Below are 21,924 nucleotides of genomic sequence, written 5' to 3'. Positions count from 1 at the left end.
TTCAAAACCCATAGAAAAAGTCTGAAGAGTCACACTCTCTCAGCCTCAGAAGGAAGGGCATTTCGGCATTGAATTAGAATATGTTCAATGTAGGTATGGGTATCCTTTAAAAGTTTGTATTAAATTTAGTTGCTTTGGGTCTCTTTTTGGGATAGAAATATAATAATAATAATGTTCCAAATTATATATTGTATTGTTTTCATCTGCTTTGGATGTCATTTTAGAGAGAGTGAGAGAGAAATAATAATAATAACAATAATAATAATAATAATAATAATAATAATAATAATAATAATAAAGTTACAGAAAATGAACACGTCAAACTACTCTGAAACTTCCGAATTAAGACCAACAAGAGTTTTGGAGCACAAGACCCCTGACCTCACAACCATGGGGGAAAAGTATGAATTGATGTGAAGCAACTGGAAAATCTGATGCAATACGAGGATTTAAAGATCGAAGTGCAAAGACTCTGGCACAAGCCAGTCAAGGAGGTCCCTGTGTTGATTATTTGGCACACTGGGTGCAGTGCCTCAAGACCTTGGCCTACACTTAAACACAATCAGCACTGACAAAATGACCACCTGCCATCTACAAAAGGCCACTCTACCCGGATCTGCACGCATTATTCGCCGATACATCACACAGTCCTAAACACTTGGGAAGAGTCCGACGTGGGATCCAATACAACAGCCAGCAGAGTTTGCTGTGTACTAATCTTGCCTTGTATCAAATAATAATATTAAATAAGGATTTAAATTATATATTATATATATTGTTAGTATAGTCCACTTTGAGTCTCTTTTTAGAGAGACAAAAGCGGGATGGAAATAATAATAATACAGTAGTTACAATAAAATACATAATTATATTAAATAAAAATTGTATAATAATAATAATAATAATAATAATAATAATAATAATAATAATGGTGGAGTAAAATATTATTATAGAGCCCCCAGTGGCACAGTGTGTTAAAGCACTGAGCTGCTGAACTTGCAGACCGAAAGGTCGCAGGTTCGAATCCGGGGAGCGGAGTGAGTGCCCGCTGTTAGCCCCAGCTTCTGCCAACCTAGCAGATCGAAAACATGCAAATGTGAGTAGATCAATAGGTACTGCTCCGGCGGGAAGGTAACGGCACTCCATGCAGTCATGCCAGTGGCCACATGACCTTGGAGGTGTCTATGGACAACGCCGGCTCTTCAGTTTAGATATAGAGATGAGCACCCGCACCCAGAGTTGGACACGTTTACCTTTACCTTTTTAAAAATTATTATTATTATTATTATTATTTCTTACATACTTCTCTTCAAAGTGGGGTTTAATAATAATAAATTAAATAATATATGTAATAATAATAAATAAAAATAAAATAATGGATGATAGTAATAAGTAACATATAATAATAAATAAAATAATAATAATAATAACCACCATCACCACCCCGGTGGGGTGAGACCTCCATTATCAGGCTCCATGCCACCCCCAAATAGTGCCTATTATATCCCCAAAATACAAATGCAATCCCAGGCCGCTGACCGTGGGGCTTGGTCTTCAGGCCGAGGAAGGCTTTTCCTTGCTGCGTCCGAAGGGGATCCTTTGGCCGATGCCGCTGCTGCTGCTGGACTCAGGCGCCTTCTGCCCGAGGGACATTTTGCAGCCTGTAAAAAAGGGAAGAAAAGCCCCATTGAGATGAATCACCATCATAACAATAATAATAATATAGACAGAGGAGAAAGAGCGCCCGTCCGTCCCTATAAAAAGGCCTCCCATTAAAAACACAGGGAGCCTCCATTCCCACCAGGAAGGCACAATCAAATACTGTGGATGATGTGCCTTGGCATTCTGGGTTATATAGCTGTGTGGAAGGGCCTTGAGTCTACACTGCCATATAATCCAGTTCAAATCAGATAATCTCTATTTTATAGGCAGTGTGGAAGAGGCCTAAGTGATCCCTGCCTGTCCCCCGGGCACCACTGTGGCTGAGTGGGTTGCTATGACACAAAGGCAGCAGGGCTTACCCTTCTGACTGGCAGCCTGGGAAGAACGGCTCTTCCTCATCCTCTGTAATTTGCACTTTATTTTTCTAGGGTTTTTTTTATTGAAAGACATACATTGGTTGACGATGTCTTTGTGGCCAAATTTGGTGTGATTTGGTTCAGTGGTTTTGTTGATTACTCCATGGGAAAAACGCACATTACATTTTATATATATAGATAACATTAAAATAGCAATATAATAATTAATATAATATAATAATATAACACATTCTTTTTATTATTACCCATCATAATATATATTATTGAACTAGATGTATATGACAATCCTAGAGTTGGAAGGATCCCCCTAAGACAGGCATGGGAAAACTTCGGCCTTCCAGTCGTTTTGGACTTCAACTCCCACAATTCCTAAGAGCCAGTACTATATGTTTGAGCCTACTTTGTGGTGAGAAAAAGAGGTATAAACATAATAATAATAAGTTTGTCAATTTCCAGAGTTAGTGAGGTCCCTATTTCTCTTTAGGAGCACCTTAAATAACTAATAATAATAACAATAATAATAATAATAATATAATAAGTTATCGAAAGATTACAATGATGTTAAAAGAGAAATAATAATAATAATAATAATTTATTATTATTATTATTATTATTATGCCTCTATTTTGCCCTGGAAATGTACCTTGTCTTAATAGTAGTAGTAATATAACAAAATATAACAAAATATAACAAAATAATATAATAATAATAATGTTGTAATAGTAAGACTATAGCAAGAACAATAATATAGTGATAATAATATGGAAAGCCTTCGACAATAATAAACTAATAAGAAAGATATAATAAGCAAACTATAGTATTCATATTTACATCCTGCTTTATCTCTCCTGAAGGAGACTCAAAGTAGCTAGAATATAATAATAATATCGTAATAATTGTATATTATACATTCCATATTACTAATAATATTGCAGTATAGTGGTGTAGTACAAATAATATATAATACTAATATTGTGCTCTGCTAAAAAAATATTATATATAAATATAATACTGTACCATTAATTTTACAGTATAATGTAATACAAAACTAATAATACTAATAGATAATAATATTATAATATTATAATACTAATATAAGAAATATAATACTGATTATAAAAATATATAATGATAAAATTGTTTTATTGTAGTATATTTGTATATTTTAAGTTGTAATGTTTTTGATTGTTAGTCCGCATGGAGAAATAAATAAAATAGGATATATATATAAATAAATAGTAAACAGTAATATTATAGTAACAGTAAGAATAAGAATACAGTAACAATAATAATAAAGTAATAGTAATAATAACTATAATATAATAATGAAATAGCAATAGTAATAACAACAACAACAATAATAATACTACAATATAGTAGTAATAGGAATATAATGGGAATAATGTAATAATATAGTAATAATATAGTAATTATAATTCCTCTCTTGCAAATATGCTTTCTCCATCGGCTTCCTTTCTGTGAAAAGTATATATATACTTATAATAATGCAAAATAATAATGGTGCAGAATGATAATGCAAAATAATAATAATGATAATGATAATAGTAATTATGCATAATGATAATAATGTAAAATAATGATAATGCAAAATAATAATGATGCATAATCATAATAATACATAATAATAATAATAATGCAAAATAATAATAATGGATAATAGAATGATGCATAGTGATAATAATGTAAAATAATGATAATGCATAATGATAATAATGCAAAATAATAATAATGCAAAATATTAATGGTGCATAATGATAATGCAAATGATAATGCAAAATAATAATAATGATGCAAAATAATGCAAAAGAATAGTAATAGTAATGCAAAATAATGATGCAAAACAATAAGGCAAAACAATAATAATGCATAATAAGCAAAATAAGAACAATGCAAAACAATAACAATGCAAAACAATAATGATGCAAAATAATAATAATGCATTGATACAAATGTCTAAATATAACCCTCTCCTTTTTTCCCTTTTCTGCCCCATTTGGAAGAAGAAGAAAAGCCAAAACCATGCATTGGATTCACCATTTTATATAGACAGATAGATAGATCTATTTCATCTATAGTGTTCTTTTATATAAACAATCTCAACAAAACAAACAAACAAACCACGACAAGCAGCAACGGGCTCACCTCTTGCTTTTGCTTCTTAAAGGAAAATCAACCCTTTACGAATCAAAAATAGGTTTCTGTCTCTTTAAAAAAAAACCCAAGTGGCTCCCCCTCCCTCCCAAAAACGAAATCCTTGGCAAACCCAATTTGCTTTGGATCTCCTTCTCTTAATTAGCCCAATCTGTCAATTAAAGCCAATAATAAAATAATAATAATTAAAATAATAGAGAGGGTCCGAATGCAAAGCAAGGCTCCTTCGGCTTCTTCTTCTTCTTCTTCTGAAAGGCAAGGCTGGGGAGGGAGGGGAGGGAGGAAGGAGCGGCCAATCAGGAGGCCCGAGTGGCCAGGGAGGCGTGGCCAAAGGACGCCCCGCCCATCAACACATCCATCAAGGTTACGTTGCGTCGGTCTGTGGATCCTTGCGCGTTTTGGGAGTCTTAAAGGGGCCGCGCGCAGATAAGGTTCATTATATACATACTGTACCATGTTATTATTTTACATTAAATTACATTACATAATGTTATATACTATATAAAATGCAATAGATATTTTTATTCTTTATTGTATAATTAATAATCACAGTAGTAAATATAAATAATACACAATAAAATAAAACTAAACAAGAAGTAGAAAATAAAGAATAACTGGCTGGGAAATAATAATAATAATAATAATAATAATATAATAGATATTATTATATTGTATTACATCATAATACTAATAAGATGCTATTGTAATTGTATATAGTTATATTTGCATTATATATTAGTATAACACATATATATAGTTATATAGTGATGGTTTCTATGCTGTGTTATTTGTGTGTTGCCTATTTCGTTTTGTCATGATGTTGTTTTTATGAATCCTATGCTATATTTTAACTGTGTTGATCAGGCTTGTCAGCATGTGAGCCGCCCCAAGTTGGAGGCAGGATACAAAAATAATGTTTATTTATTTATTTTATTTATTAGCGACATTTATATCCCGCCCTTTTCACCCCGGAGGGGACTCAGGGCGGCTTACACACTATACATACATACGATAAATTATATTATTAGTATAGCACAATATAAGCACTACATAAGCATTATATATTATCATATTGTACTATACGACTATATTGCAATATTGTTAATAATATTACATGTAATATATACAATAATAGTGTATTATTATTATTACATTGTATTACATCATAATGTTATCAATATTACATGTATATACAATATATTGTAATATTCATATTAGTATTAGTATACCATTATATTAATAGTATAGCACAATATAAGCACTGTTTAAGCATTATATATTATGATATTGTCCTTTACGACTATATTGCAATATTACTAATATTACATTTAATATAAATATTCAATTATAATAGTGCATTATTAATACATTGTATTACATCATATAGTATTATCAATTATTTATTTATTTATTTCCATCATTTCTATCCCGCCCTTCTCACCCGAAGGGACTCAGGGCGTCTTACAAAACTCGCAGAATTCGATGCCAATACACAACAATACAAAAAAAATAAAAACATAAGCAGTTAAATACAGATTTAATTATGTTGTTATTATTATTATTATTATTATTATTATTATTATTATTATTATTATTTCTCAGCCAGTTACTCTTTATTTCCTTCTTTAGTTTTATTTTATTATTTATTGTGTATTGTTTTTATTGACTACTGTGATTCTGTAATTATTATTTTTATTCTTTATTTATTGTATTATTGTTCTATTAACACGGTGGTGATGGTGGTGAGGATTGAGGACCAATTCCCAGCCAGGTTGCCCCATTCCCACGCCAATGTCACTGGGTCACGTGACATCCATGTTTTCTTTCCCAGGAGGGGGGGGGGAGAGGGACTCTTTCAATCTCTTTCGGCGGAAGGACACCATGTTTACTATTTGAAAAAAACAACAATAGCAGGAAATCCGACCTTTTTGCAAAAGGCAGGCATCGAAAGCCAATACTTTGCCTACTTTCCAAACTTTATATTTATTTTCCTCCCTCATTTTCATCCCCCGTCCCAATAAAAACACAAAGAAAACCAAAGATAAATGTTTAAAAAAAAAAAAAAAAAGGAGCCTGTCCCTTTAAATGCAAATCAGGTGACGTCGCTCTTTCTCCCCCCTCCCCTCCCGGAGTCTAAATTCTGCCCCATCGCCCATTGACGTCACGCGTGCGTCACCGTCTCCAGCACAACCAGACGGCACGTGGGAGGGGGGGGTTTAAAGCGACAGGCGCTCTTTTCTGCTGCTGCTGCAAAAGGAACATGCATCTCAAACCATCCTTTTTCTTGGAAGCTTTGCTTTGCAAAGGTTGCGCCTTTTCCTTTTAAAAATAATATCACATTTAAAAATATAATAATATAATGATAATTTTATAATAATAACATATTGTATATACATATACTATTCATAATGTAATGCAATATAGTACCACTAATAATAATACAATATAATAATATTAATTATATATTATATATTAAATGTAATATTACTAATAATATTACGGTATAGTGGTATAGTGCAATATAAGTAATATATAATGCTATTATGGTGCTATGCCAATGATACAATATATTGTACAGTAGAGTCTCACTTATCCAACACTCGCTTATCCAACGTTCTGGATTATCCAATGCATTTTTGTAGTCAATGTTTTCAATACATCGTGATATTTTGGTGCTAAATTCGTAAACACATTCGTAAATTACTACATAGCATTACTGCATATTGAACTACTTTTTCTGTCAAATTTGTTGTATAACATGATGTTTTGGTGCTTAATTTGTAAAATCATAACCTAATTTGATGTTTAATAGGCTTCTCCTTAATCCCTCCTTATTATCCAAGATATTCGCTTATCCAAGTTTCTGCCGGCACGTTTAGCTTGGATAAGTGAGACTACTGTGTATATATATGTATGTGTATGTATATATATATATATATATATATATTATTTTATTACATCACTTCTACCCTGCCCTTCTCACCCATCAGGGGACTCAGAGCGGCTTACAATATAAACAAACACATCAAAAAACAGTTTTCATCAAATTTAAAAATCATTGAGATTAAAAATTACAATACATTAAAAATATACATTTAAGGCGCTGATATATATCAGTATCTTATTTATCTGTCTGTCTGTCTTTCTATTTATTTCTATCAGTATCTCATCTATGTCTCTATCTATGTATCCCTCCCCCCTAAAACCCTGTGGCTGAAGAAGTGTGATCCTCATCCCATAGAATCCCTTCTTTTCGGCCGCAGCGGCTTTAATGCCTCTCAAGCGCTGGCCGGGAGCCATGCCTTCCTTCCTTCCTTCCACCCAATGAAGGAAGGAAGGAAGGAAAGAAGATTATGTAATGCGCTAAGCTGTTTAACGGGTGGCAGCAGCAGCAGCGGCAGAGGGGAAGATGGGGACAGGCAGCAGCAGCAGGAGTCACCCAGAGGGGTAGGGAGGGGGCCCCAGCGGTCATCTAGACGGGCCCCACCCCACAGGGTGCAATGCTGCAATAATAATAATAATAATAATAAATCAGCTGATGACCCAAAATGCAGACTCTGCAAGGAAACCGACGAAACCATGGATCATATCCTCAGCTGCTGTAAGAAAATTGCACAGACAGACTACAAACAGAGGCACAACTATGTGGCCCAAAGGATTCATTGGAACCTATGCCTCAAGTACACAGGGCCTATTCCCATCCCAATTTGCACTTCCAAGAATTTGCAGCACTTTATCAGTCACCTCATGCTTACAATATTTATATGGTGCAACTTACCCAGTCTACTTTTACAACCTCTCCATTTTAATCCATGTTTTTATTAGCTCTTGTCATTTGTTTTTACTGGCTAATGTTTAAATTTTTATAATTGTGCATGTTTTTTTTGTCTATGGTTGTGTTTTATATTGCTATTGTTTTTATTCGGGCTTGGCCCCATGTAAGCCGCCCTGAGTCCCCTTTGGGGAGATAGAGGCGGGGTATAAAAATAAAGTTATTATTATTATTATTATTATTATTATTATTATTATTATTATTATTATTATTATTATGTACCACCTCCCAGCAGCAAAGAACTGGTGGGATCACAAACCTGCAAAAGTATTGGAAATTGAACATGCAAAATACTGTGGGACTTCCGAAACCAGACTGACAAAGTTCTGGAACACAACACACCAGACATCACAGTTGTGGAAAAGAAAAAGGTTTGGATCATTGATGTCGCCATCCCAGGTGACAGTCGCATTGACGAAAAACAACAGGAAAAACTCAGCCGCTCTCAGGACCTCAAGATTGAACTGCAAAGACTCTGGCAGAAACCAGTGCAGGTGGTCCTGGTGGTGATGGGCACATTGGGTGCCGTGCCAAAAGATCTCAGCCGGCATTTGGAAACAATAGACATTGACAAAATTACGATCTGCCAACTGCAAAAGGCCACCCGACTGGGATCTGCAGCATCATCCGAAAATACATCACACAGTCCTAGACACTTGGGAAGTGTTCGACTTGTGATTTTGTGATACGAAATCCAGCATGTCTATCTTGTTTGCTGTGTCATAATAAAATAATAATAATAATTAATAATAATAATAATAATAATATAGAGGATAGCTTTGACAGTGTGCTGAGTGAATTAGAACCAGACATCGTGAGAAGTGAGGTTGAATGGGCCTTAAGAAGCATTGCTAATAACAAGGCAGCAGAAGACAATGAGATCCTAGCTGAACTGTCTTGAAAGATGCTGTTGTCAAGATGATGCATGCCATATGCCAGCAAATATGGAAAACACAAAATTGGGGGAAAAATCAATTTATATCCCCATACCAAAAAGGAACGGTGTGAGCGGCCGCTGTTAGCTCCAGCTCCTGCCAACTTAGCAGTTTGAAAACATGTCAATGTGAGTAGATCAATAGGTACCGCTCTGGCGGGAAGGTAATGGTGCTCCATGCAGTCATACGTATGGCCACATGACCTTGGAGGTGTCTATGGACAATGCCGGCTCTTCAGCTCAGAAATGGAGATGAGCACCAACCCCCAGAGTCAGACATGACTGGACTTAACGTCAGGGGAAACCTTTACCTTATAATAATTGTATATTTATATTATATGCAGTATTACTAATAATATTGCAGTATAGTCGTACAATATAATAATATATAATGCTTATATAGTGCTGTACTGATAATATGTTGTATGTATATATAACTTGTAAGCTGCCCTGAGTCCCCTTCGGGGTGAGAAGGGCAGGATAAAAATGTTGCTAATAAATAGTGTTACAAATTAATGAAATTAATGAAACGATGCCTTTTTCAAATAACCTGGGCATCTTCGGGTACCCAAACTAGTAATAATAATGTAGACTCATGGGGATTGGTAGATACTAAATTATATAATATTATGAATAATGATATCCTTTTCCTTCCTCACTTTCTCACTCTCTGACCCTTGATGCAACTCTTCCCTTGTGGCTGCATCCCTGTGGTTGCCGGGGAGACGCTGCTGTCGCCGTGGCAACCTTCTGAATTTGGGGACCGTTTTGCCATCTAGGCCCCTAATCCCATCCCCATCCCATTAAAAGTAATGCCATAGGTGGGTCTCCTGCACCCTAAAATGGAACGTTTTGGGTTACGGTTTTTCCCGTAATAAAAAAAAAAATCTCCAGTGCTTTCCTTTCTAGATAATGTATAATTTGCAGAGGGAGCCTTTGCAGCATCTCGTGCCCCAGTTGCAGAAGCAGAGAGGAAAAACTAGGCCAAGCTGAGATGGAGAAAAAAGGGAGGATTTGAGGGGAAATGCAGCAGAAGACGAAGCCGAAAAAAGGATGAAGGGGAAATGAAGGACGGGTGGAAGGAAGGAAGGAAGGAAAAAGGAGGGACACCCCAAAGATCATCTAGTCTGACCTAGTCTGCCCTTTGGAAGGTCTCTTCCAGTGATTAGCCAGACTAGGTGCCTTTGGGTGGTTATTTTCAGCATTAGGTCAGACTAGATGACTTTTGGAGGGTCCCTGTCAGTAATAGGTCAGACTAGATGCCCTTTGAAGGGTCCCTTTCAGTAATAGGTTAGACTAGATGACCTCTGGAGGGACTCTTTCAGTAACAGGTCAGACTAGATGACCTTTGGAGGGTCCCCTATATTACAATATAGTGGGCAATGTCCTTGCAGAAGCGACTTGCAGTTTCTCAAGTCGTTCCTGACACGGGAAAAAAAATAACCTGAAATAAAAATACTAAAAATATGTAATATAATATAATCAGAATTATAACAATATATTAATATACAGTAGAGTCTCACTTATCCAACATAAATGGGCCGGCAGAATGTTGGATAAGCGAATATGTTGGATAATAAGGAGGCATTAAGGAAAAGCCTATTAAATATCAAATTAGGTTATGATTTTACAAATGAAGCACCAAAACATCATGTTAGACAACAAATTTGGCAGAAAAAGTAGTTCAATACACAGTAATGCTAAGTAGTAATTACTGTATTTATGAATTTAGCACCAAAATCTCACAGTATATTGAACACATTGACTACAAAAACGCGTTGGATAATCCAGAACGTTGGATAAGCAAGTGTTGGATAAGTGAGACTCTACTGTACAAGCAATAATAATGTAACGATCATATAACATAATACAGTGCAATAATAGCCCATATAATAATACTGTATATAAAGGAGCCCCCGGTGGCGCAATGTGTTAAAGCGCTGAGCTGCTGAACTTGCTGACCGAAAGGTCGCCGGTTCGAATCTACGGAGCGGAGTGAGCTCCTGCTGTTAGCCCCAGCATCTGCCAACCTAGCAGTTCTAAAACATGCAAAGGTGAGTAGATCAATTGGTACTGCTCCGGCGGGAAGGTAACATAGGCGCTCCATGCAGTCATGCCAGTGGCCACATGGCTTTGGAGGTGTCTACGGACAATGCCGGCTCTTTGGCTTAGAAATGGAGATGAGCACCAACCCCGAGTCGGGCAAGACTGGATTTAAGGTCAGGGGAAATCTTTACCTTTAAACTATTATAATAGTGTATAATAATGAACTATATGTATATGAGAGTCTTAAGAGTTGGAAGTGGCCCCCAAAGGGTATCGAGTCTGACTGAATCCTTAGGAAATGGGTCCCCCAAAGGTCATCTAGACTATGGTTAAGGAAGGCGGGAAAATGTTCAAGAGGGCCAACGTTTGGGAGGAAAGGTAGCAGATAGAAGTAGAAGTAATAATAATAATATCATTTCTGTTCCATTTTCTCAAACAATTTTCATTATTATTATTATTTATTATTATTCTCCCATTTGACCTCCAAAAGGAGCCAAGGAGGAATGTTGTGTCTTTTCCCGGGAAGATGCTGCCCCCTTGTGGCTGTTTTGAACCTGCTTCGCTTCTCTTTGCTTCTATTATAAACCTCATTATGATGATGATGATTATTTATTCAAATTTCTAAAACAAATACCAGTAGTTCCTTTAAAAAATAAAGAACCTTTCATCGTGCAGGACTAACTCCCAGATGTCAAATTCATTCACCACCAGACCCTGCTGCTAGTTTACAAAGTTGGCCATGTTCTGTCTATGTGGCGAGTTTGATCCAGATCCGTCGTCAGCTGGGTTCAGTGTTCTCAGGATAAGAGTGAACTATAGATCCCAGATTCCCAGGGCAATCACTTTCAGTGGGGAAAATATTGTTGGAAAATGTGATGAGTATTTGTAAAATATTGGGAGGAAATATGATATGATTATTTGCAAAATAGTGAGTGCAAAATATCGGTGGAAAACAATCATTTGCAAAATATTTGGGAAATATTGGGGGGAAATACGATTTGATGATTTGGAAAATATTGGTGGAAAATGTGGTTTGATTATTTGATTCAGACGTGAACCACCTTTCCTTTGGAAGTGCAACCTGAGACCCACCTGAGAAGATGCCTACCTGGTTGCCATGGAGACAGGAAACTGATCCCCCCTGGCGATCATCCTTCCTTCCTTCCCCAGGAATTGGGAGCAAAGCATGTCTTCCTCCTCCTTGAAATAAATAAAAGGAGACTTGAAATGCAAGGAAAGCAGGACACTCTGCAAAGGGGATGTTCATAATCATCATCATCATTTAATTACTTATTAATCGCCCTCCATCCAAGATGCTCTAGGCAATTTACAAGATAAAATTGGTATTAAAAAGCCTTTGTTTTGCAAAAGGAAGAGCCTAAAACCTCAAAGTGCTGGAAATTCTCAAAGGGATTCTTGGAATATTGCAGGATCTACTTCAGGTGAGTCCTCTATTATTATTATTATTTGAAACACAAGATGAGTCCACAGCAGACACTCTGCTGGCTGTTGTCTTGGATCACACGTCAGACACTTCCCAAGTAATTATTATTATCATTATCAGCATTATTATTGCACTCATAGAGTTCGAAGGGACTACAAAGAATTATTATTATTTTGGACTACAATTGCTATTACTACTACTATTAGTAGAATTATAGAGCTGAAAGAAACAACAAATAATAATACTAATTATTATTATTATTTATTAAACTCGTGGAGTTGGAAGACACCACAAATAATAATTAATAATGATAGACCACTATTACTACTATGATTATTAGTAGAATTATAGACTAAGGATTATTATCATCATCATCATTAAAAGAATTGTAGAGTTGGAAGAGACGACAAAGAAATATTAGTATCATTCAGTGGTGATGGCTCAATGCTGTGGGATGCTAGAACTTGTGGAAGAGATTACAAATTATAATTATTACTATTACTATTAATAGTATAAATTAATGGTGATGGCTCAATGCTGTGGGATGCTGGAACTTGTGTAAGAGATTACAAATTATTATTATTACTATTACTATTAATAGTATAAATTAATGGTGATGGCTCAATACTATGGGATGCTGGAAGCTGTCGAGAAGGCTGGAGTCCTGGGGTCAGTTAAAGGGTCAGCTGACGGGACCCCTATTCCTATATGACCCCTGTTAAACTTTTCCTTCTCAGTCCGATGGCTTTGGAGGAGGCCTCCCTGCAAAACGGCAAGGAGAAGAAGGTCCAGAAGAAGGGCCAAAGTGAACATCCGGTGGAGAAGGGACTCCATGAGGTCGAGGTGGAGTCCCTGACAGCGTCCGGCCATCGGGCCTTGATGTCCAGCCACAACAGGAAGGCCTTGTCCTGCTTCAGGAAAGCTTTAGCCCTTTCTTTGGACATGGATGACCTCTCCGTCCGACAGACGTGCACATTCAACCTCGGGGCGGCTTATGTCCAGGCCGGGAAGCCAGGCAAAGGCCTCCCACTGCTCCTCGAGGCCCGGACAATGACCAACGACCCTTCGGGGGACCTCTTCTTCAACATCGGGGCCGCCCAACAAGGCTTAGGCCACTTCGGTCAAGCCTTGGAGGCCTTCCGTGAAGCCCAGGATCACTACCGCCGCATCCGAGCCCAGAGCGAGGCCGGAGCCGGGGTCAAGATGGGCCAGTGCCTCGCGGCCATGGGCGATGAGACCCCAGCCGCCCGGTGCTTCCTGGAGGCCGCAAAGGCTGTGTCAGTGGCTGGAGGGCCAGAGGAGGATGTGGCTGCAGCCCTCGGAGAAGCAGTCCGGCTTGTGTTGCGTGGCTCTTCCCACGAAGACAGCGACGTGGCGGCTGTGTTGCATGAGGGGAGGCAGCTGTGTGAGGGAATGCGGAACAAGGCTCTGCAGGGTAGGCTTGGTCTGACATATTATTATGCAGGACACTCCGATGGATACATTATTAGAATATTAGAATATTAGAATAACCTAACCTAATAATACAATATTATACAGAAAACTCCTATGAATACACTATCATTACTGCTACTACTATTATTATACAGTATTATAGTATATTATAATATAATAGTAATATAATAATATTATACAAAACAGTCCCATGGGTATACTATCTATACCGGTATATATAAAATATAATGTGCATTTTCCCATGGAGTAAACAATAAAACCACTGGAACCAAATCACACCAAATTTGGCCACAAAAGACATAGTCATCCAATCTATGTCTTTCAATCAAAAACACCTAGAAAAATAAGGTCCAAATAACAGATAACCCCCAATTGCTTACCAACTTGAATACCACTGAACAGGCTTCAAAGCCAGGCTGCTTCCTAACCAGAGGGATCCTAACCACCAGACTACGTCACAGCAACACGTGGCCGGGCACAGACAGTTATAATATAATAATATAGTATAAGTAAGGCAAGAAAAGTGGATTATTTTGAGTTGATATATTATATCAATTATATTATATTGTATTATATTATATTAATAAGACAGAGCAAAGGAAGAACACATCAACTCTTTCTTTGCCTCAGTCTTTTTCCAAAATACCTAACTGGAGATAATGTAGAAAATGATGCAGGATAGGAAACGCAGCACTAAAGAGATAAAGAGGCAGCACAGGAATACCTGGCTAATCTAAAGGTCCAATGTTGATGTGAGTCTGTTCTCTGCAGGGAAGCTCCACCTGACGATGGGCCTGGGCTTCTCCCAGCTGCGCATCTTCTCCTTGGCGGCCGAGAGCTTTGAGAAGGCGCTCTCTTTCCTGCAAACGGAGGAAGAAGGCGCTAGCGAAGGGGCCCGGGCCTTGGAGGCGTCCGCCCTGCAGAACCTGGGGGCCGCGCACAATGCTCTTCAGAGATACCACTCCGCCCTGGGGCTCCACCGCAAGGCCGCTGCCCTTCACAGTAAGCGGGAACACCCACGGGAAAGATATAGGATTTGGTCATTTGCAAAATGTTTGGGGGAAATATGCTTTGATGATTTGCACAATATTGGTGAAAAACATGATTTGACTATTTGAAAAAATATTGGAGGGGAAATAGTTGCAAAATATTGGTGGGAAAATAATTATCTGCAAAATATTGGTGGGAAAAATGATCTGATTATTGGCAAAATATTTGGAGGAAATATATGCAATATTGGTGGGAAACATTTGCAAAATTGTTCGGGCTGTGGCGCAGGTTGCAGAGCAGCTGCAATGAATCACTGCAATGAATCACTCTGACCAGGAGGTCATGAGTTCGAGGCCTGCTCGGAGCCTATGTTTGTCTTGTCTTTGTTCTATGTTAAAAGGCATTGAATGTTTGCCGTATATGTGTTCTGTGATCCGCCCTGAGTTCCCTCCGGGGTGAGAAGGGGGGAATATAAATGCTGTAAATAAATAAATAAATAAATAAATAATAAAATGAGTGGGAAACATTTGCAAAATATGGGTGGGAAAAATAATTGTGTGCAAAATCCTGATTTGCCTTTGTGCAGGTGAGCTGGGGGAGCGTGGAGGTCAGGGCCAGTGCTTTGCCAACCTGGGCCAGGCCCTGTCCGCCTTGGGGGCCCACAAGGAAGCCGAGGAGTCCTACCTGCACGCCCTGCAGGCCTTCCGGGATGCCGGTGAGGGGCCTGCCCTGGAGGGGGGGGATCGGGGCCCAGGAGCCGCTCCAAATGATGCATTCCCAACCTCCCTCTCCTCTCTCTCTCTCGGTAGGTGACCTGCGTGGGCAGAGACGCTGCTGGGAGGGCCTGGGGGCCACGCACCTCCTCCTGGGGGACCCCCAACGGGCTGCCAACGCCTACCAACAGGCCCTGGCCCTGCTATCCAAGACCCAGGTCAGGAGAGTCTCACACTAGTAATAATCATGCTATCGTTACATTACTATCATTTTTGCATTATTATTATTATTATTATTATTATTATTATTATTATTATTATTACATTGAGATTGTTACTGGACTAAACAACAAAGTTTGGTACAAATTCATAAAACTCTATGTAATGTAATGTGCATAATTAGGACCAAGTTAGCAACAAAACCACTGGGCCAAATCACACCAAATTTGGCCACAATACTCATCACTTTCCAAGGAGTGACCTTGCAGCTTCAAAGCCTGGCTGCTTCCTACCTAGGGGAATCCTTTCTCGGCCACCTTGAACGCCACAAAGAAAACCCCCCTTAGGACTATGCCACAGCAACGTGTGGGCAGGCACAGCTAGTGTGTGTGTGTGTGTGTGTGTATGTGTGTGTGTGTATATATATATATATACACACACACATATACACACCCACACATACACACATATACATACAAGCACACATCCTATTTCCCTATTTATTTATTTATTTATTTGCTACATTTATATGCCGGCCTTCTCACCCCGAAGGGGACTCAGAGCGGCTTACAAATTAAATGTACATACATTATTATATTATTAGCATAGTACAATAATGGTAATAAATTACTGCATTGTACTGTATCAATATATTGTAATATTATTAGTAATATTTCCCTATCCCCCTTACAATTGATCCCAATCAGCCCCACATATGTGGATCTCAGGCGTGTTGCTTTGCTTAAATACAGAGCTGTTTTGTGTGTTATTTTTGAGTCGTGGCCACACATATGTTGCAAGATTCCCAAAACACTGTTTAATATACGGATGAGGAACAAGCTCTCTTCTTCTTGTTGTCTGCGTCCCATTGTTGCTGCTCCTGACCCAGACAACAGCAAGAAAGAGCTTCCACTACAAACATGTTTGTTGTTGTTTACCTTTTAGGATGCTTCGGAGGCGGTGCAAGAGCGGATTGTAGGCCAGTTGACGGAGGCCCTCCAAGCCAAGCTTTTAATGGATGCTTCCGGTCACATCGTGCCCACTGACCCCCAAGTGAGTGTCCAAGCTTAGCCGAAACTTTGCTTCTTCTCTGCTTCTCCTTCCTCCCTTTCTTTCTCCTGCTGATTCGTTCTTTTATTCCTCTCCTCTTTTTCAGCATTGCTCCCCAATGATCCCCAGCTTGGCCCGCTTGGCCGCATCACCATCCTTGTCCTCGCTGCCGCAGCAGAACAAGAAGGGCTTCCCGCCAATCGCATACCATGGAAGCCAAGGGTCAGTTTCGCGCACAAACAGGGAAAAATCACCTCCGAATATGAACTGTGTGGTCTCTGTTCAGATAATAAAAATAAGTGTCATATAAAATTATTATGAATAGAATACAAATCATAATACAGTAGAGTCTCGCTTATCCAACGTAAACAGCCTGGCAGAATGTTGGATAAGCGAATATCTTGGATAATAAGGAGAAATTAAGGAAAAGCCTATTAAACATCAAATTAGGTGATGATTTTACAAATTAAGCACCAAAACATCATGTTATACAACAAATTTGACAGAAAAAGTAGTTCAATACACAATAATGTTATGTTGTAATTACTGTATTTATGAATTTAGCACCAAAATATGATACATTGAAAACATTGACTACAAAAATGTGTTGGATAATCCAGAACATTGGATAAGCAAGTGTTGGATAAGTGAGACTCTACTGTATATAATAATATAGAAGTAATAATATATACATGAAATACCGTAAAATATGGCCACACTGATCTTACCTAACATCTACAAACAAGGCAGGCCCTTTTCAAATAACCAAAGCATCGCCAGGTAACCAAGCTAGTATATAAAAACATATAAAATATAATGATGATGATCATGGATGTGGGTTTTTGTAGGTGCCCCTGGCTGGCCCAATGGTCCCAGAAGGACAACGGGGTCCGGAGGACCCATCAATGCAGACACGCATCAAGAGCCTCAGGTAAGCGGATCCGCTTTGGGTTCTAGTCTGAATTTGGCAGAAGGAATGCTAATAGATTACAGCAGACATGGGAAGGTCATAATGGATGGAGATGCACTCACGCTTCCTCCCTTCTTTTCCTTTCGACTGAAGGGCCAAATGGGATCCTGAACGGAGAGGCTGTCCCGGCCAATGAAGGGACCCTCGGACGGAGCCCCTGGAGGGACAGGTGAGGAGTCCTGTGGACAATGGGCATTGCAGTACTGGAAATAGAATGGAAATAAAATATAGTAATATATAAAATAGAATAATACTATAACATATAATATATATCATATAGGTAAAGGTTTTCCCCTGACGTTAAGCCCAGTCATATCTGACTCTGGGGTCTGGTGCTCATCTCCATTTCTAAGCCCAAGAACCGGAGTTGTCCGTAGACACCTCCAAGGTCATGTGGCCACAGGCATGACTGCATGGAGCACCGTTACCTTCCCGCGGGAGCAGTACCTATTGATCTACTCACACTCTGGGGGTTGGTGCTCATCTCCATTTCTAAGCCGAAGAGCCAGCGTTGTCCATAGACACCTCCAAGGTCATGTGGCCACAGGCATGACTGCATGGAGCGCCGTTACCTTCCCGCCGGAGCCGTACCTATTGATCTACTCACATTTGCATGTTTTCAAACTGCCAGGTTGGCAGAAGCTGGAGCTAGCAGCGGGCGCTCACTCCGCTCCCTGGATTCGAGCCTGCGACCTTTCGGTCTGCAAGTTCAGCAGCTCAGCGCTTTAACACACTGCACCGCCGGGTGCTCTTATATAAAATATACTAATATATAAATATAATATAAATAATATAACATAATAAAGATATAAAGTAATTATATTTTCTTCACTTTCTGTCAAAATTATTGTTCTCACTCTTTTGTTGTTATTTCTTTATTATACACACCAATAAAAATATATACAAAAAAGCTATAAAATAATTATATATAAATAATAATATAACATAATAATGATATTAAATAATCTCAAATATAACGCTATCAATAATGGTGCCGTTTCTTGTGTGTGGACCCTCCTAGGCTGCCCCGATGGCCCCTGCAATGGAGGCCAGTTGCCCAGGATAGTGGCCTGAAGCCCCATTACTGCGGACACAGAGCTTCAGGTGAGCCCAACCCATTTGGGTTCCAGTCCAAACCTGACAGGTTACAGGGGGAGATAATGATGGCTAGAAATGCACTCATGCCCCCTCCCTTCTTTTCCCTTCAGCTCAAGGGCCAAACGGGGTCCCCAACGGAGAGGCCATTCTGGCCAATGAAGGACGGAGCCCAAGGAAGGACAGGTGAGGAGCCTGGCGGACAAGAAAGTAGACCCTTTGGAAGAGAAAGAAGGGGCCATTTGCTCCATCTGGGCGGGAAAGGGGTTCTCAGAGGACATCTAGTCCAGGGCCAGGGAGGAAACCCCACAGGCCTTTCCTCTTGGATTAAAATGCGCTTTAAGGGAGCACCAACACGATAGAATGGCGGCAGGTTGGAAGCACTTGAACCACCAAGACTCTGTTATTATTATTATTATTATTATTATTATTATTATTATTATTATTATTATTATATATTATTCATATTTTATTTTATAATTTATTTTATCATTGTTTTGTATCTGATTTTGCTATGAGCCGCCCCAAGTCCCCTTCGGGGGAGATGGAGGCGGGATATAAACAAACATTATTATTATTATTATTATTATTATTATTATTATTATTATTACATTATAAGGACATAATTACTATTGCTGGTATCATCACTACTATTATTGGTTTTATTGCATTATTATAATTATTGGTATTTTTACATTATTACATTATTGCATTATAGTATTACTAATATTTATTTATTTATTTGCTACATTTATATGCTGCCCTTCTCACCCTGAAGAGGACTCAGAACGGCTTACAAATTAAATTTACATACAATATTATATTATTAGCATAATACAATACTGGTAATAAATTACTATATTGTACTGTATCATATGGTAATATTATTAGTAATATTACATGTAAAATATAATATATATTATTATATTGTATTATTACTATTATATCGTATTACAATATAATATTATGAATATTATATGTATATACAATATATTATAATTATTATATATTATTGTAAATTATATTGTGTGTGTATATATATATATATATATATATATATATACACATAGTGATACCGTTATTACATTAGTACTATTGTTGGAATCATTATGTTATTATTTCCATCATTAAAGTATAATTATTATTGTTGTTATTAAATCATTGTTATGGTCATCATTACTACATTATATTATTACTATTTTTATTATTATTATTTCCTATTTCCACCCCAAGGAGCTGGCGAGAGGGGCTGAGATCTGTCGTCTGCGCCGTCATGTGATGCGGTCCACCATCCGTCGGATCTCTTGCCACAGATCATAGGTCCTGCTCCCGCTCTGCTACAGTTTGGACTAAAACCAGGAGCGGGCCCGGATGCTAGAGGACAATGTGGAGCTGTGGGCCTCCCCTCTCTTGGCCCCAAACAATGAATAAAACCCTCTCTTTGTGGGCAACCAAATGAAGAAAACATTTGCCATTCTAATGGGCTATAGGGCCAGGGTGGGCAGGAAGCCTCCTTGAGAGGAGGGGTTCCACCAGGGAGGAAGGCCGCCATCGTGACTTAATATTAGTAAAATACATATAATATTATAATATATAGATAAAATAAAAATAAATAATACATAAAATAATCTAAATATACAAACATACTACTGTAATATTATTGTATTATAATAAAATATAAATAAAGTATTTCCATATTTTAATAATATAATATTAATATACATATAATACAGATAAAATCTAAATATACTGATATAATGTAATAATTTAATATAAATATAGTAAGTGTAATACAGTGTTTTCCCAAAAATAAGTCTTATATAAATTTTTGCTCCCAAAGATGCGCTAAGTCTTATTTTCAGGGGATGTCTTACTTTTCCATGAAAAATAATTCACATTTATTGTTGTAAAAAAAATGAACTTTTATTATATACTGTATAGTAGTTGTCATCACAAACAAGAATTTCTTGTTACTACCATTATTTCCATGTACAATAATCTATGGTACATAAATGTACCGATCCTGCATGTTATTATTTATTATTTATTTACAGCATTTATATTACGCCATTCTCACCCCGAAGGGGACTCAGGGCGGATCACATTACACATATAGGCAAACATTCAATGCCTTTTAACATAGAACAAAGACAAGACAAACATAGGCTCCGAGCGGGCCTCGAACTCATGACCTCCTGGTCAGAGTGATTCATTGCAGCTGGTTTCAGCTGGCTTGCTCTCCAGCCTGCACCACAGCCCAGTGGTGTTCTGTTCGGCGGGCATGCTTCCAAACAAAATCTTTGCTAGGTCTTATTTTCAGGGGATATCTTATTTTCGGGGAAACAGGGTAGTATAGCTATATTAATAAAAATATATTAATTATATACATATACAAACAATATAAAGTAATAACATAGTAACAATCATAATAATAAATACTACTAATAATATGTTTACCATGCAATGGCAATAAATGCAATATTCCTCTCTTAGGTGAAGGAAGTTCGTGTGAAAAGCAGATCTGCGAATGTGACAAAGCTGCCGTTCTTTGCTTCAGAGACCTCAAAACTTATGACGGAAAATACCGCTTTTACTTGAACACTCAATGCAATGAAAAGCCGCCGTCCTGCTGAGAAGCCTTCCGAAAGAACACCGATTCCTTCCAAATAATAATAATATTAATAATTATTAAAATAACAATAAACTTTTTCTCGTTTCTTTTATTTATTCTTTTATTTTTTCAAACGTGGAACATGAAGTGACACTGGCAGAAATCAGCTATTGATACAGCGATCTCTATTGCATTATTTGCATCCAAAGAACATTATAAGTCTACACTGACCATATAAATGCAGTTTCTAACTGGACTATATGGCTTATTATTATTGTTATTACTACTACTACATAGGGACTCAATGCAACTTAAAAATATTTTAATAATAATGCATATTAATATTAACTATAT

The 21,924-nt window shown here is 37.7% G+C and overlaps 2 protein-coding genes across 3 annotated transcripts in view; one reads left to right on the top strand and one right to left on the bottom strand.

The window, feature by feature from the left end:
• Positions 1–14,691, bottom strand: part of mef2d (myocyte enhancer factor 2D) — a 42,406-nt gene extending 27,715 nt beyond the window's left edge. Inside the window, 3 exon segments of the mRNA XM_062965499.1 lie at positions 1,540–1,661; positions 12,132–12,223; positions 14,647–14,691. The gene's annotated coding sequence lies outside the window, so the exon portion shown is untranslated.
• Positions 12,209–21,682, top strand: ttc24 (tetratricopeptide repeat domain 24). 2 transcript variants are annotated; one of them, XM_062965498.1, is made up of 13 exons: positions 12,209–12,465; positions 13,205–13,902; positions 14,694–14,924; positions 15,499–15,627; positions 15,722–15,843; positions 16,790–16,897; positions 17,001–17,116; positions 17,743–17,825; positions 17,958–18,033; positions 18,886–18,968; positions 19,073–19,145; positions 20,193–20,279; positions 21,453–21,682. In XM_062965498.1, exons 2-12 carry the CDS (start codon positions 13,209–13,211, stop codon positions 20,236–20,238), a joined length of 1,761 nt encoding a protein of 586 aa, XP_062821568.1. In that variant the 5' UTR covers positions 12,209–12,465; positions 13,205–13,208; the 3' UTR covers positions 20,239–20,279; positions 21,453–21,682. The 2 variants fall into 2 exon arrangements, with proteins under 2 accessions (XP_062821568.1, XP_062821567.1); XM_062965497.1 differs by lacking the exon at positions 12,209–12,465 and having other exon boundaries at positions 12,818–13,902.
• Positions 21,683–21,924: the final 242 nt, after the last annotated feature.

Source organism: Anolis carolinensis, unplaced genomic scaffold, assembly GCF_035594765.1.
Source record: "Anolis carolinensis isolate JA03-04 unplaced genomic scaffold, rAnoCar3.1.pri scaffold_14, whole genome shotgun sequence".
Classification (NCBI taxonomy): Eukaryota; Metazoa; Chordata; class Lepidosauria; order Squamata; family Dactyloidae; genus Anolis; species Anolis carolinensis.
Note: the sequence above shows the minus strand (reverse complement) of the source record. Positions and strands in the feature narration are given on the sequence as shown.

Excerpts from the sequence above, each read along its gene's own strand:
- ttc24 (XM_062965497.1), top strand. The coding sequence starts at position 13,176 with ATGACCCCTGTTAAACTTTTCCTTCTCAGTCCGATGGCTTTGGAGGAG. Across the intron at positions 15,844-16,789 it reads CCCTGCTATCCAAGACCCAG|GATGCTTCGGAGGCGGTGCA; the intron begins GTCAGGAGAGTC and ends TTTACCTTTTAG. Across the intron at positions 16,898-17,000 it reads TCGTGCCCACTGACCCCCAA|CATTGCTCCCCAATGATCCC; the intron begins GTGAGTGTCCAA and ends CCTCTTTTTCAG.